Below are 17,266 nucleotides of genomic sequence, written 5' to 3'. Positions count from 1 at the left end.
AAAGAAAAGGGTTTGATATATCTCAATTTTATTATTTGACATTCTCGTTATAAATTTAATGTTAAATTATTATTTTTTAAAAAAAATATATAATTTGTATGGGGTATATTTACTCCTCTCCACACTTTTTCTTTTACCTTTTTGTTTGAAAGATTAATTTAAATTTAACGTTTAATGATCAAATTTATTTATGTTTTATTAATTTTTTAAAATTTTTTTATTATAGATACCTCTTTTTTTTTACAAAATTCATATCGTATGGTATAACAAAGTTTGCATAATTGCGTTTTATAGCAAACATATATATGGATGATTTACAATATATATATATAATTGAAGTGAATTTGTATAAAACGAGAAAGAGATAAATTATATAAAATTTGAAATTGTATAAAACGAGAAAGAGAGAAAGGCAAAAGAAACTGGGTAGAAAAGTATTTTTATTGTATAATTATAAATGTATAGGACGAAAATATATGTATTTGCATGTGTATATATAATTTTCTATCGCTTTGTACAAACAGAAACACAATTTATACATTTTGTTTCTGTTTGTATAAGTGAGAGAGGTTAGGGTAGCGAATGAGAATAGGAAGAGTGGCGAGCGAGATCTAGGAGAGGGGAGAGAGGGAAACGAAATTATATGTACTTATACAATATCATATCTCTTTATAACACAAACACGTTTTATACATTTATGTTTGTATAAAAAGCGAAAGAGGCGAGTGAGACTGCCACCAAACGAGAGTGACGAGCGAGATTCCATCAAGGAGAGTGACGAAAATAACTATAGTTTGCTACAGGGTACAATTAAATCAAAGTATATTTATATCATTTAATTTAAATTAATAGTTTGCTATTATATATACAATTTTTTCAATAATTTATGTAATAAAAATTAAAATATAATTGAACTTTGCTAGAAGAATCATTATATACACTTGTGTATAATTTTAAAAAAAAACAAATTCAAATAAATTTAAAATAAATTTTTTCATTTTTGTGCCATAAAAAATACATGTAAACTCCTTTTGTATGGTAAAAATATATAAAGATATACGTGAGTCATTTATATAACCATAAAAATTCTATATAAAGTATATCTTATGTATAAAACATTTACCTTGATAACAATTAAATAAATTATCAATATTAATTAAAAATTAAATACTAAAATATGACCCTTATTTATCTTTTTTAAAATAGGTATTAATATATGTTTACATCCCCACTCATTATATCTTTTACGCTTTATCATTAAAAATAGAAAAACAAGTGGCGAAGAAGGGAGTAAATGAATTGTACATATCCAAATCCATAATTCGAAAATCTATGAGATTCCTTGTGGGTCCCATCCTCGTCAGCTCCACGGCTACCCACCTAATGGGAACTCTTTCTGTGGGTAAATGTCGGACCCATTTGTTCCCATAAACCATTCCATCATCATAAACCTCCATTTTATGAGTCCTATTTTCTTTTCGGAAAATAGACAAATATATCTTTGTATTATTGTACATATTATGTGAATATTTTTTATTATATTTTAGAGATATTAATATTTTTGTCGTATAAAAATTAAAGTATTTATATTTTTTATAGTAAAGATATATATATGTGTTATAATTTTATCTACCGAATTAATATCGAATTGATCGATCGGTTCAATTGATAAGATAATGTCACGTGTACCTATTTGGTCATCTGTTAGAGTGAAGGATATATACGCTCTACTTTTTGACGGCAAAGACACTAAATATAAAAAGTATGACGAAAAATATATACAATCTTATAGTTAAGAGTCTGTTTGGCTCAGCTTAAAAGCTGGTCAAACTGACTTAAAAGCTGGTTTTTGACGTATTTAGATGTTTGACAATACTCAAAACAGCTTATTTTAAGTTAAAAAAAACTTATTTTAAGCCAAAAGTTAAAAGCTGGGGTAGGGTGCTTTTTTTTTTTTAGCTTATAAGCTGTTTTAAGTTGACCACATTTTTATCTTTTTGTGTTTAATATTTTTATACAATCTCCAAATTACCCATATAACCCTAACATTTCTTTCTTTCATTTTTCCCTTTTCACGTTTGACATAATAACTTCAACACTTTTATCCAAACGCGTAACTGCTTATTTTAAAAATAAGTTTCAGCACTTTTAAAAGTATTTTTTTAAAGATGCTTTTATTAAGTCCATCCAAACGGGCCCTAAATGTGTTTATCATTTGGAACAAATCTAAAGTTAAAAGATGAAATATGTTTACCATTGGAGCAAATATTTTTTTTTCCTGTTAGTGATGTTATCCACAACCAAACCCTCTAATCTATTGGTGAGATATAGTCACGATTTTTGTATTGCATAAAAAAAAAAAAAAAATCTAAGCACAACTCCAGCTGTCATAATGAGTTAGTAAGATGGATGGTGTAAAGTAAAAGCACATTTCATGTTTCATGTGAAGAGCAAATAAAACAAAAACACACTATGTTTCACGTTAGAATATTACAGTGGAAAATTATTCAATACACACAGTAATTTTTTTGATTCTATCAACCCTCTGAAAGTAAAAAGTTAGCATTAATAATGTTCTAAGTTTTTGGCAAGACTAAATTACCTAGTAAAATTAGAATCGAATACATAGTAAAGGCATGAACTCGATTAAAATCATTAATTTTAGTTTAATTTATATATTTTTACAAATGATGAAAAGGTATATATTTCAAATTTTATTAGAATCACGTATGATACGGAAGAATTCAATATTCGTAATTGTACACGCTCTAGAGTTATGTTATCACGCGTTACGCCCCCAAATGTATAGGACCACAGTTAATATTAATGAAGGAACCAAAGCCATCACAAGTTAATAATGGAGAACTACGTGTTTGAAAATGAGACGAAAGGAGAAAATGTTGCAATCGTTTAACAAATACACAATTGAAAAGGACGTTAAGATTTAATAAAAAGGTATGGAGAACTCCATTTTGGTTTTTATTCAACTCTCAAACAATACATAGAAATTAGAAACAAATCCAAATGGGCATAACTGCATAAGCATTACTCGTTCAATTTTTTTTATAATTCTTCTTTTGTTTTGTTCTATAATATGCTTTGAGGTGTATGATATAAAAAATTGTTATTTTTGGACTAAATATGAAAACTAAAAGTACCATATACTAATAAGGATTGAAGTGGAAGTGATCTTATTATAAACCAACATTACTTATATCTAATATTTTTTAAAATTAAATTTTACATTTTTTTTATGGATATAATTAAGATTTTTTTTTTTTTTTGGCAAAACAAACCATTTAATTAAATTAGTTTAACATTTTTGTCGGTGTTTAGACTTTGTCAAACAATGAAAGAGCAAACAGATTTTTCTCAAGGCTTTCAAAAATGTAATCAACAGAAAAACACCGACGTTTTGTTTCAGCCTAACAATGACAATTTTGACAATTACTTATCTTTTACCACTTCGTATTAAAATAGATATTATCTATTTGTTTATTTGTAAAAAATTTAACGGATATAATTGCATTTTAATTTTCATTCTTACAAAGCCAACAAATATAATTGCATTATAAAAGGATATAGAAAAGAACTAAAATGGAAAAGATTGGCACAATGCATTTAATCTAAAATAACATAATCATTATTTCAAAATTAACGAACAGATTGACCAAAAAAGCAGGGCTTATCCAAAAAACACCCAGCCCTGCTTTATAAAAAAAACCCTATTAAAACAATAAATATTTACAAATTACAATTTCAAAGCATTTTTGCTCCAAAAAAGAATTACTCCAATTAATCCTCTAAATCCAGATCTCCATTTTAAGCCATCAACAATTCAGAACTTTCTTTTAGCCCCAAATTCTTATTATCAGTCAAATCCACATATACTTTCTTCACTGGATAATCATAATCATCATTTCTTGATAATTGACCTATTGAAGCTAAAGCTAACAACTCAGATTCATCAAGCCCTTTTGCTGGACCAAGACTACACCTTTCAGTCCCATACCTTCCTAATGCATCTTTGAATTTTTTAATCTGCATAATAATAACAATATTTACCATTAAAAAACTAATCTTTTTAGTGCATAGTATTAGGGGGAGCTAAAATCTTGAAAAACTTACAGTTGCATTAGTACAGCTAAAGCTACAGAGTTTGCCTTCTGCACCTCTGTAAAATCTGAAGAAAGGTAAAACATGTATCCTAAGAGCATGACACATGGATTTGAGTTCTTCATAGTTTACTTTGAGAAAAATGGCATCTGGGTTTGATTCAGCCAGTTGACATATCTGCAAAAATTGAGAAAAAAAATGAGATTTTTAAAAATAAAACACAAGCAATATGAAGAAAAGAAAACCATTTTAGGTAAAAATAACACACCTTAGGGTGTAAAGTTCTGCAACCTCCACAACCAGGGGAATAAAAGTCAATTATAACTAATCTGTCACCAGCATTTAACAATGAATCAGCTAGTTCTTTGGCTGAATGAATTTCTACCATGTTAGGTTTAAGGGTTTTGTCCCACCATCTTAAAGCTTTGCTTACACAAATAGAAGCTTGTGCCTGAAATCAAGAACACAAAAAGATTCAATCTTTGAACTCCAAAAAGGCCAAACAAAACCACAAAAAAAAGATTTTCAATCTTTGAACTCAAAATAGCCCAAAAAAATAAGCACAAAAAAAGAAGAGTTTTTCATACACTGATTGAAATGGGTCTTGGAGGTTTAACATTCAAATGGCTAAAACCAATCTTCTGATTTGATACATCCAAAGATTTGCCCATAAATTCATTTGGTGTCAAATCTGTAACTTGCAGAGCCCCAATAGAAGAGTTAACAGAAAACCCAGTTTTCAATAAACAAGCCATTTTTTGTTCTCCCTTGAAGACTAATCAAGAATATAGCATCCAACAAACAAACTCACACCAAACCCACCTACCCTTTTGGATCAAGAACAAGTTTCTTCAAATCAAACAAGAATGCAACAACAAAAAACTCAACTTTTTCAAAAAAAAAATTGTGCTTTTTTATGGTTGAGAGGGGGATGAAAGGCAAAAATGGATTTGTGGGTTTTGGGGTTGTCTATGAAACTTTAAAGAAGAAAAGAAATGGTGAAGAGAGAGAATAATTAAAGGTCAAAAAAAGTGAAAAAAAGGAAAAAGATGGATTAGGTGGGGTCAATGACTCATATTTAAACTGTGAGGTTTATCCATCATAAACAAATTTCCCTTTTTTTCCTAATTTTCAGGTTTTGGATACACTAATTGACAATGTAGGCTGCTATGTGTCTGGATCTGATTTGGATTATCGAGATGATTAAGGATTATTTAATAATCTTGCTTGCGTGTATTTGTGTAGGCTTTTTTTTTTCTGTTTGTTATGTTTTGATTTTGAATTAAAAAAATTAATTACTATTTTTTTGAATAATTGGATCAAGATGGTTTTTTTAAGGCAAACAATGAGCATCTATATGAGCTGGTTAAATTGCAATATTGTCGATTTTATCAAATTTGGCAATTTATGAATTATCCATTGCATTTTCACCGCGTAGCTGACTGTGTCCTCTGTATATTTATTTTGGATAAGGCCCCACAAATTCAGTATCTATAACTGAATTATACCAATTATGTGAAGGCTCGTAATTCCATTAAAATATATACGATACAGATACTATTAATAAGATTTGAATTAGACGTATTATGAGGATGTTCATAATCTCGTTAAAATATATTCGATGCAAATATTATTACGTGGATGCTCATAGATCCGTTAAAACATATATGATGCAGATGTTATTGTTTAGATTTGATATACGTAATATGTGGATGCTTATATTACCATTAAAATATATACGATGTAGATACTATGAGTAAAATTTACACGTATTTTATTACTTTTTAGATACAGATACGAATTGATAAAATCTATGCATATTTTACTATTTTTACAAATCACCTAATAGGATTTTTGGTTGTTATTATTGTTGGAGTAGATGTTTGACTATGTTTATCGAAGAAAAATAATATCTTTTTAAAATAAAAAAGTGATATCTGAAAATTAGAAGTTCTGTTTTTACACTACAAATTAATTACCTTTTTTTTTATTATTATTTAAATATAATAATAGAATTTTAATAAAATTTATCAGAGTGATGTTGAAATGATACTTCGAAATTTATTACAATTTTAATAAAATTTTATTTTTTTGATATCTATAATTTTAACATATTATATTATATTATATTATATGATTTAAATAATTTTTTTGTCCGATTCAAATAATGCGAAGAGAAAGAAAACAAAAGAGGTAACTTCAACGTAGATATGTGGTGTGCATTGAAATGGATCCAACGTGTTAAATTTGTGTTCCACTAAAACTGAGTGTGGACATAATTTTTGGTTGAGGAAATTATGTGTCCTTATAATTTTGATAAATAATTAACTTAACCAAAAAAATAGTCAAATGATTACATTAACAGTTGACAAAATTCTTGTACGAGTCAAAATTAGCCCAAATTTCATTTTATGTATTCAGTATTTTGACTCGTATAAGCCGCCCAATAATGAATATGTCATTTAGTCCTAAAATGACTTGACAAACTATTTTGACCTGAAAAGGGCTAAAAGATTCAAGCCTAACAGGTTTATTAAACCTTTTACAGCGTGTTGAAACAATTTCACTAAAAAAATTTAAGTAGAAAATAAAATTATTTACCATTAATTAAAATAATAACAATTTTTTTATTTAGTTACTATGAAATTTGTTTATCGCTATCTTTTTTTAAAAAAAATAGTGGCTCAATTCATATATGACATCCATTATCCATATGTGATAGGCTGATAGCACATGACATAAAACTTGTGTACGCCGTAGCTTTGGTCCCCTTAGGTTTAATCATTAATAAGGTAAGGGGAAAGAAGATATTTTGTACGAAGAACAACTATGGAGAGGTAGTTCATTGGTCAATTAAATACATATATTTAGTGTGCATTACTAAATATTTTTGGGATTCAAAAATTTATTATCGTATTTCTTTAAATGAATATTATGGAAACTCATTTTTATGTGATAATTTATAAATCAAGAGAAATATAACCTCTTCAACCACTAGTACTAATCGACTCTTGATCCTCTACTTCTTTAATTTGGATCTTTTTACTTTTAAAATAAGTGAATTGAATCACTATCAAGAGTAACAAAGTTGAATACATAGAATCAATTATACATACATACACTCATTTAACTCCAATATCTTAATAGCATTTATTTGTACCAAGTTGACAAAATTTATTAGTCTTTTCATATGATAAACTTCTTAAAAGGATTCATTGAGGAAGAATGATTTACATTAGTTAATCGTATAGAACCAAAACAATCCATAAATCCTTGTATACAAAATTCAATAAATAATAATGAAAATTAACCATGAGATAAATTTGGATCGACTACTTCATCATTTGTAATATGTGGCGGTCCATAACAATCACAAACTTCTCCCCAATCACAAAAAGGTGTGCAACCATCACGACGTACGTGTTCACAATCTTCATCTTTTAAACATTCATTTGGATAAGCTTCCACTTTAAAATAAAAAAAATCTATATATATATAAATAAATATATTAGTCATTTTAGACGTGATTTATGAGAAAATTAAAGAGACGATGCAAGAGAATTACATACCTATTGCAATAATAAAAAGTGTCATGGTATGAATCAACTTCATGGTTGCTTTCTCCATACCTAAAATGGTTATATTCCTCTTTTCACTATATGAACTTCTATATATATATATACACCTCATTTATGAGAAATAAACGTTATATTTTGAGAAGAAAAAAAAAACTTGCTAGTCAATGCTCCTTTTACTATTCCGAATTAATGTATGTATGTAACTCCCTTTTGAATTTATGAGCCTTTACATAGTGAAGTAACGTATTATCTTAAAATCTTTCACTTAGAATATGATTAATTCTCCTCTAATATTCAGTAGTAACATTATTACTTATTAATAATACATCAAACGATGTTACAAGGAGTTCAATAGTTTATTGAGACGGTGAAAAATAATATGGGCAGTAGAAAAAGAATCAAAAAATAAAATTGTTACATCTCTTATTCCCCTTAGACCACGGATATTATAGTTTCAATAATTATTTTATTTTTTGTCCAATTCAATCAGATATGTGGTGTGCATTAAAATAAGTACGAACCAGGTAAATTTATATTCCACTAGATCGAGCTGAGTGTGGCCTTAATATTCTTTTTCTCCAATAGTTCATCTACCACATCCAATATCCATTTGTGTACATTACAAAAAATATTAGTAAATGTTTACTTTTATTTTTCATCGTATATATTTATTTTTGTCAAATTAATTGAGATGTGTAGAAATTTATTCGAATAAAAATAAATAGGTATGGTTGGAAACATTACGAAGAAGCATGATGAGGTCTTCGAATCGCCAATGGTATTGGAACTGCTGGTTTCTCCATGCCTACTTGTCTCATTGATTCTTCAACATCTTGGGATTCGTTTCTTTTGGGAGTATTATAAACTATAGTCTTTGTCAGCTATAACCTAATAATAATCTCATTCATAAAATATACAAATCATTTTATTAGGTCATGTCATAAGTTTATATATCCTATTATTTATATTTTAGTGACGAGTAAGTTATAAATATGACGAAATAACTTACTAAGGATAATTTGTTATTATCTAGATGATTTTTGGAATATTTGAAGATATTTTTCATCGAAAAATTATGTTATATATACTAATGTCAAATTTTACTATTAAATAGCTTTTTATTTTATTTTATTTGGTCAGTCATTCGTCGTAAAATTGAGTTATATATACTTATATCAAATTTTATTAATTTCTCTGTTCATGTTGCGCTTATCGAAAGTCAATTTGATTATTTTTTAAAGGTAAATTAGATCACACTAATTCGATATTTTAAACAAAAAAATTAAATATTCTAAAACTATATGAAAAGTACTATAAATTACAACTTTTTTTTTGCATATTAATATGCTTAAAAAACAATCTTAAAATGTTTGTCAAACTTTTTATAATCTGAATCTAAAAATAAAAATTATGATAAATAATACCGGACGGAAAGAGTATTAAATAGCAAATTTTTTTTTTGTTTTATTTTGTCAGTCCTACACCAATAATCATATGTTGCCTACGATAAATTAATACAATTGCTGCAATTTACATGATACTTGAAGAATCTCTGCTACATCTTAATTACCTAGCATTAATTCACATCAATTAGCGATATCCCTTTCTTAATTACCTAGCATCTATTTGAAGCTTCCTATTTTAAAATTGATAGCATATTTTGTTTATTTTCAATCACGGGCTCCATTTACCGGATAATCGATCAATAAGAAAAGGTAATCCGTACATAAACTTTGTTCGTTCGTAGCTTAATTATGTAAAAAAAAATTAGAACTCCTCACTTTATTAACTTTAGAACACAATCACAATTCTCAAACTAATGAATTACAATATAAAATACTATAATAACAAGTAATCAAGAATAGGAATAAGAATGAGGACGATAAGTTTAGATACAAGTAGAAATACACATTCTACTCAATAATATCATAATCTTCCATCTTTAAATCTTCATCCCAAGCAAATTTGTTATTGGGCCATCTTATTTTCTGGCCTCTCTGTTGTTTAGCCCAGGCCCAATATCTTGGTCACCTTCTGCATTGCTCTGAATCATAGCTAAACGATTATTTAATACAGCACAACGGCTAACCAAACTGGCCCATTAGCTCAGTTGGTTAGAGCGTCGTGCTAATAACGCGAAGGTCGCAGGTTCGAGACCTGCATGGGCCATCTTTTTTTACATCTTATTTTTGTACTTTTTTATTTTTTACCACAAAAATATACTATACCTAGTAAATTTTCACCAACTAAAGAAAATTGAGATATTTGATGTACACTTCCAACCTAATAAATATACTCCTAATGGAACTTGTTAATTCCTAAAGAGACTTTGGTTCATAAAAATTAGATGGGTTAGTTATGCCACTTTAAATTTAAGAGTAAAATTATTCATATTAATTTTATTAGTTAAAATTGAATATTCTATTCATTTCAAATTAATTGAATTGTTGAGATCTTTTACAGTGAAATTGTTAATTATTAAAGAGACTTTTGGTTTATGAATTAGATGGGTTAGTTATATCACTTTAAATTTTTAGAGTAAAGTTATTCATATTTGGTTGAGTTATAATTTTTATTAGTTAAAATTGATAGTCTATCCATTTTAAATTAATTGAATTGTTGAGTCTTTTTTCACTTTTCAAGAAAAGAATATTAAGGTATAAATTAGACATGATTTCCATTTTTTACCCTTATTATTTGTATATTTATGATTAAAATAACTAATTCTAATACTAACTAATAAAGGGAATATACAAAAAATAATCTTGAATATTGCACGATTAAGTTAATTTATAAATTAAAAATATTTTAACAATTTAATTAATTTAAAATGAAGAAAGTATTATTTCTTTCGACTTTATCTTTATTTAAAAGGTGGTATAAGTTATGTAAATTATAATCCTGATTTTAGTATAATCTCGAATATTTTCACTTTTTAAGCCAGACAATCTCTTAATAATAAGTAGTCTTATTTTACTAAGTTGAGGGTCAATGACCGAACATTCTTGTTAGGTAAGTTTTGGTGTAATTAAGTTTCTATTAATCGAAGCTTTAATGTTTGCAACTTTAATTGAAAAAACAACTAAAGAACAATTCATTGATTGTGACTCATAACTAAACCTTCACAATCGTCTCGTCCATTCATTCACCACGCTGAAAATGCACTACAAAGTGCCCAAATAACCTACATCTTTCTTTTTTTTCTTGTTAAAATTATCCTTTTTCGAAAAAAAAAATACCCATGATCTAATGTAGAGGTTTTCATGATTTGGATAAAAATTGATTCAAATCAAAAAATCAAATCAAATTGATTAAATAATTTAATTTAATTTGGATTCTGATTTCGTCTGGTTTTAGATTGTTAAGAATCGATAGTATTTGGTTTGGTTATGATTTTGTTCGAAAGATCGAAGAAATACCCGAGCCAAACCAACATGTTTTATGCATAAATTTTATTATCATACATAATATTTATATTCAAAAACGATTTTATATATGTTTCATCAGAAATTATTTATAATTTACTTAAAGAAAAAAAAAAGTCTTCTCCAAGGTGAGAACATTTTTCTTATTGGTTTCATGTATATAAGTGTCTATCGAAATTCTTTGTGGGACGGAAAATGTCATTGTCTCTTCATTCTAATGCCAAAATAGTGGATTTTGAAGTTTTATTCCGTAAATTCAATGATCGAAAGTTTTATTATAACATGCATTCTAAATATTTTTTTTGTTTGAATGGATTGTTGTCACTTTTTCATGTTTTGAATGAATTGTTTCTTTTATTTTTATTGATGGTTAATAATCGAACCAAATCAAGCCAAATCAAAAATCGAAAATAATCAAATCGATAAATGTATAATATATTTAATTTGATTTGATTTTTTGATAATTATAAAACCGATTAAGTTTATTTGACTTTAATTTTATCGAATAATCAATATAAACTAATCAATAAACATCCCTAATCTAATATATATATTTATAAAATTTTATATTTAATTGATATATACGACATAAATTTTTGACATGGGTTTGAAACTACAGGACGCTACTGGGGTCGAGAAAAGAAGCTGCACACGGACTTTGACGATATCGTGAAGGAGTAGCCTTTCCAATTTGTTCAATTCTTTAATCATATTATCTTATAAAATAAAAAAAATAAAAAAAAGGAAAAGTTACCTTCACGGCTTTATATTTGAAGCCTAATTTCATCGGAATCCATCGATTGAGAGATGGAAATATTTGACTTAGAGAAACAATTTGCATTCTATGGAGCTTACCATAGCAACCCAGTGAATGTATTGATTCACATGGTGTTTGTGTGGCCTATCGTGTTCACTGCTCTTATTCTTTTCGAATTTACGCCCTCACTTTTCAATTTACCTCCGATTCAGCTTTGTGAGCACAGTTCATTGGTCCTTAATTATGGGTTTTTGCTTACTTTGGGGTATGCACTGTTCTACGTGTGTTTGGACAAGAAAGCTGGCTCATTGGCTGCTTTGCTATGTTTCATTTGTTGGGTTTCCAGTGGTATGGTTGCTCGTCAATTGGGGTTCTCTCTCGCCTGGAAGGTAAAGCGTTTCCCCCCCTTCATGTGTAGCTTTTGTATTTCCTTTCAAGTTTTAATCTTTTTGTGGTCTATGGAGTATTATTGAATTAATGGTATGCTGCCGTAGTTTTGGGATATTGCAAATTATGTTGGAGAAGAGTCGATTTAGAAACAGGCAAAAATTATTAGTCTTGTTTGGGTTCTAGAGAGTTAGTTTGACTTATCTTGGCAGCTAAATTGGATTAGATCAACTCAATGTTTTACAATTAAGATTTAGATATTCAAATGCTATAAGGGAAGTGCTAAAAGTTGCAACATTTATCATGTTGATTTGATGAAAATATATATGTTAGAATGTTGGTCAAAGTTCGCATAGTTTTGACTCATGAGAAGGGAAAACATGACAACATTGAGGATATGTGAGTTTGTGTGTTTAGATGAGATGGTGAATTGATGAAATGCTTTCAATTGCACTCTTACCTCTTTGTTTGTTCTCCTTGATTGTTCATTCTACTTTTCTAGACAACTTTTCAGCCTATTGTCATATCAAGCGATATTTTGATTTTTTCTGAAACCAAACTGTCTTTTACATTCTTTTTTTCTTTGCCTACTATCATACTTAGCATCACAATTTGTTCCCTTTTGCTTGATCTGTTAGTATATTGCTTCACCCTTTCATCAATCACTCAAGTACCTCAATCTGGACTAATTGGAGTCAACTATATGAATTGTTTGAATCTACATTGCTCTAATCCGTTTAATTTCACTCAAAGGTTAAACAAGTTGCCTTTCAAGTAAATTAGTGGTTATCTCTGTATGTCACACTTTACCTGCACTAACATGCAATCAGGAACAACTCCTGATTACACCAGTTGGACAGGCTAGATATTGCAACTGGAACCGGAAACAGGTTATAGGAGTTTTGCTGAAAAAATATTATAGGCAATGTAGATTGAGCCGAAGAAAATTTGGGAATATGCTAATACGGAGTTCAACTTGTCAATCTTAAGTTCCTTTCAGATCATTTGTCATTTGTTTGTCCCGTGCACTTTTCACTTGCATTTCTCATACTGACCTAAAGCAGTCATTTAGTTTCTATTCCTGTATTCTCAACTAGCAAAAGCTAAAGAGAGGAGCTTAAGGTTTTTTCTTGTAATGTAGCTAATTTGCACATCTTTGACACAACACTGATGATCCATTTAAAGATCTGGTCATTCAGCTGAGTTAACTGATCAATTTCACAGCTTTCTGTCAAGAGTATTGTCATGTAACTATCATGTTGTGTACTGCCCGCGTTCCACTCTTCATGACACAACATATACATTACAAATGACCAGTCTATGCCTTCAGCTTTTTAACTCTATAGTTTTGCTGGTACACCGAGTGTGGATGTTTTTCTCCTCATTTACCTTGAATTTAACCATAGACAACTCATCCTTTGATAATTTATCTTCATAAATAGTTTAGATGTCTGGGTCCTCTATGTGCGACAAGGATCTAACTCTTGACTTCTTTATCTATAGCAGTTCATTGGGTTTGGTCAAACTTGGTTCTCATCTATTTGTTGTTAGAGGTCAAGAAACAATAACTAATTGCATAGTTAACCTGTACCTATGCTTGTGGGAGTTAGCAAGAACCTAGGGATGGCAATTGGGGCATTTCAATTACAGAGTTAGCAAGTTCATTTCTATTTTTTCCCCATATGGTTAGTCACTATTCACTCTGTGTGCTTGTAAAAGATATTAATTTTTTTTTTTACCTTTTCTACACTATACCCTATAGATGTTAAAATTTATCTGTTTCATTTTTTGATCGTTAAATCTTTGGTCTAAACCACTTTATTCTCTGTCCTTTGCTATTCATTTCATTCTTTAATTGTTAAATCTTTTGTCTAAACCACTATATTCTCCCAATGTTTTAATTTAGCTTGAAGAAGTTTGATAATAATCCCAAGTTTGAAGTTTCTGTTGGATTACTGAAGACAACAAAGCACCCTAAGCTCTAAGATAAACCCTTTTACTTACCATTGTTCCTAATTCTATTTTAGGTCACTTTTCCCATGGAAGTATTAAATGTGTAAAGTTCTTTGATCTGCTTACTTTTGTGAACCTGGGCCTATTTTTGTACAAACCCCACCTCTGCCTTGCCCCAATAGCAATTCCTACAGGCACCCCGTGGAATTAGTTGAGGCACGCACAAGCTGACCCAGACACCATGGTTAATTAAAGAAAAAGAACCATAACTAATTAGTACGTGGAAATTCTCATATGGACCGGACAAAGATGTATAATGCATGATCTGTTTGGTCTGTAATACATTTGAATCTATCTAGTTCTTCTTGAATCAAGTATGTGATGTTGGTACTAACTATGACGAACACATGTCCAGGTTGTTCTAGCGGCTCAATTGTTCTGCTGGACTGGACAGTTTATAGGTCATGGAGTGTTTGAGGTGACCATTTGTAGTAATTTTATGCATTATTTCTCAAAGCTTCCATTAATGTGGTTGCATGATATTGTTATTCACTTTTGTAGAAGCGAGCACCTGCCCTTCTGGACAATCTTGCACAAGCTTTCCTTATGGCACCGTTCTTTGTTCTCCTTGAGGTATTTATACTAAGTCTATCATCTATGTTAGGAGACAAGTACTTTCAGTGGTTGCATTATCTAATGTTTTCATGGCTTATTGATACCACACAGGCCCTCCAATCTCTTTTTGGCTATGAACCATACCCTGGGTTTCATTCAAAAGTGAAAGCAACAATTGATGCTGAAATCAAAGAATGGCAGGAGAAGAAACAGAAAAAGATATCTTAAATTTGATAAGCAAGGTTATTACCTATTCTAATTGTATCAGTTAAATGATCGAAGTTTGTTCGAATCTGAACTGCTCTTGTACACGTTAAGTTGGTTTTTGTATGTATACTTGATAAAGTCAAAAACTTGGTTTTGTATATATCCTTTATGAAATCAACTCTTTATAAAATGCTTTTAGCCTGTAGTTTGACTAGTGGTGAAGTATTTGTGGGTTTTGATGTGATGCATCTTCCCATTTATGAAGGATTCTGATAGATGGGCAGTGGATTACCTACTTACTTCTTTATAGGCAGCACATTCTGCACCATTAGTGCATGAATGATTAAACACTCTTTTTCCTCACTTTTAAAAAAAAAGGTTATTTTGGGTTTATTCAAGAAATATAACAAGCTCTCATGGGCATGGATCATGATCAAGCTGAAGTGAAGATGTTGCTTTGATTGTTTCATCTTGCCATCACTTGTTTGTGTGATGTACAGACAGGAAGGGAAGAATGTGCAGTATCCGTCCTACGAATTCACCCCTACTCTTTTTCTACCCAGGTTTTTTGGTTCATTCCTTTAATATAATGTACGATAGTCTAAATTCTGTTTCATCCATCACTGTTGCATGCTGGTCTCGCGTGCTCCTCGTTGGCTCTCTCATAAACATGTTCCATTGTCCCAAATGTGCATACGCGTTAACTAGAAGATGAATGGTACAGTAAATTGTTATTAGTTTACATTGTATCAAGGTGCTTAGATTAACAAGAAAAGAATGTGACATAGAGATACGTCTGACATACCAGTTTTCTGGATTTGTTGTTCGTTCCTTCACAAAATTGAAATAGAAAATGGCAAGGAAGGAGACATCAGCTGGGCCTATTGATTTAGATGTTATTATTTTCTTCTACTTAATTATTTCTGGTAGGCCTATTATCTCTATATGCACCTTTCAAAGGGATCATGCCAGAGCTACCCAACCAGCCCACTTCAATTATTGTCAATCATTCTTGTAAATTTAAGCAATAAAAGATCAAGCTTGAGCTCTATTGTTAATTATTAGTTTCAGTCCATCTATCCATGAGGAATTTCACGGAGAGGGTCAAAATTTAATCAACAAAAGCTATTTGCATCGGCTCATTAAAGATGTCTAAACACTCAATCAAAACATCTTAAACCATTAGACTATAACAACCTATTATGTCGATGATGTCCAAAATATATTATTTAATCACTTCGTTTATCATTTTACTTGTATATGTAGTATTTTTTTTTTCTAACAAAGGGTGTCCAATTAGACGCCCTGACATACATGTGACTACGCCCCTGGTTGGAGGTCTCTAGTTCGAAGCCCTTGAGTGAGGAGCTTATCTTTGGGTTGAGCTCGTCGCACCAGACATACCTAGTGCCAGTTACTTCTCATGTGTGGTTTGTAAACTATTGCATAGGAATATGATTTTTACCCCTGTGCGCGATAGCGACCACATGTTTCTCTTGTTAAAACAGAAAAACCAATATGGTTTGGATCTTAATCTATAGGCCTTGAGGGAAAAAGAATCTTTAATGTACTCTTGAATAGTTTCTCATTAACTATGCATTAGCCTTTAAAAAATGTTATATTTTTTTCTTTAAATTGCAAATTTGCCAGCATCGGGTGATTACACCAATTCAATACGTTTATGCTATGTGTTTAAATTTATAGTACATTTTATTTAACTTTGAATAATTAACATGTTTTTTACTTCATTAAATCACATAATAATAAAAATTGAATTAGTTTGGTGTAGATATCCAATGCGGGTAAGTTTTTTTGCGTGTGTTTGCCCCTTTTCCCTTACATTAAAATGACTCACAACCAAACGGTTAATTGATTTTGTATGTGACAAATACACCCAATTGATTAATATTAAGCCTCTATGGAGACTGTCTTTTTTCAATTATTTGATTAATTAATTTTCCTGCGTCTAACTGAAATCCTGCGATTTGTTAACAAAAGTTTGTAATTTTAGGAAGAAAAAAATAAATAGTTACACAAGAAGAACTAACTTGAAATGACCTTAAAGAGTAAAAATTACATACCATGACGCAAAGTCAATGAAAAAATTAGAGGAAAAAAATAGAATAAATGACAATGACTAGAAACTTTATTTTTATTTTTTGGTAAAAAAAAAAATAGTTATGTATTATACGCATGAAGCAATAAAAGTGATCAATCATATGATAACT

At 29.5% G+C, this 17,266-nt stretch overlaps 2 protein-coding genes, 1 long non-coding RNA gene and 1 other non-coding gene across 4 annotated transcripts; 2 read left to right on the top strand and 2 right to left on the bottom strand.

Annotated features, from left to right (window-relative positions):
• Positions 1-3,620: 3,620 nt before the first annotated feature.
• On the bottom strand, positions 3,621-5,500 carry LOC101246521 (thioredoxin-like 1-2, chloroplastic). Its single transcript, XM_004235976.5, has 4 exons — positions 4,704-5,500; positions 4,385-4,567; positions 4,129-4,293; positions 3,621-4,041 (listed from the first exon to the last, which is right to left on the bottom strand). The coding sequence occupies exons 1-4, from the start codon at positions 4,869-4,871 to the stop codon at positions 3,823-3,825; spliced, it is 735 nt and encodes a 244-aa protein (XP_004236024.1). The 5' UTR covers positions 4,872-5,500; the 3' UTR covers positions 3,621-3,822.
• A 1,807-nt stretch (positions 5,501-7,307) lies between these two features.
• On the bottom strand, positions 7,308-7,764 carry LOC138347369 (uncharacterized). Its single transcript, XR_011220227.1, has 2 exons — positions 7,686-7,764; positions 7,308-7,601 (listed from the first exon to the last, which is right to left on the bottom strand). It is a non-coding gene; the product is annotated as an uncharacterized lncRNA (long non-coding RNA).
• Positions 7,765-9,789: 2,025 nt separating this feature from the next.
• Positions 9,790-9,863, top strand: TRNAI-AAU (transfer RNA isoleucine (anticodon AAU)). The gene has a single exon. It is a non-coding gene; the product is annotated as a tRNA-Ile (tRNA).
• A 1,832-nt stretch (positions 9,864-11,695) lies between these two features.
• LOC101248003 (2-hydroxy-palmitic acid dioxygenase MPO1) lies at positions 11,696-15,228 on the top strand. Its single transcript, XM_004235981.3, has 4 exons — positions 11,696-12,265; positions 14,632-14,694; positions 14,778-14,849; positions 14,943-15,228. The coding sequence occupies exons 1-4, from the start codon at positions 11,927-11,929 to the stop codon at positions 15,057-15,059; spliced, it is 591 nt and encodes a 196-aa protein (XP_004236029.1). The 5' UTR covers positions 11,696-11,926; the 3' UTR covers positions 15,060-15,228.
• Positions 15,229-17,266: the final 2,038 nt, after the last annotated feature.

The sequence above is a fragment of the Solanum lycopersicum genome, chromosome 3 (genome assembly GCF_036512215.1).
Source record: "Solanum lycopersicum chromosome 3, SLM_r2.1".
NCBI classification, from domain to species: Eukaryota; Viridiplantae; Streptophyta; class Magnoliopsida; order Solanales; family Solanaceae; genus Solanum; species Solanum lycopersicum.
This window is presented reverse-complemented; position numbering and strand designations above follow the sequence as displayed.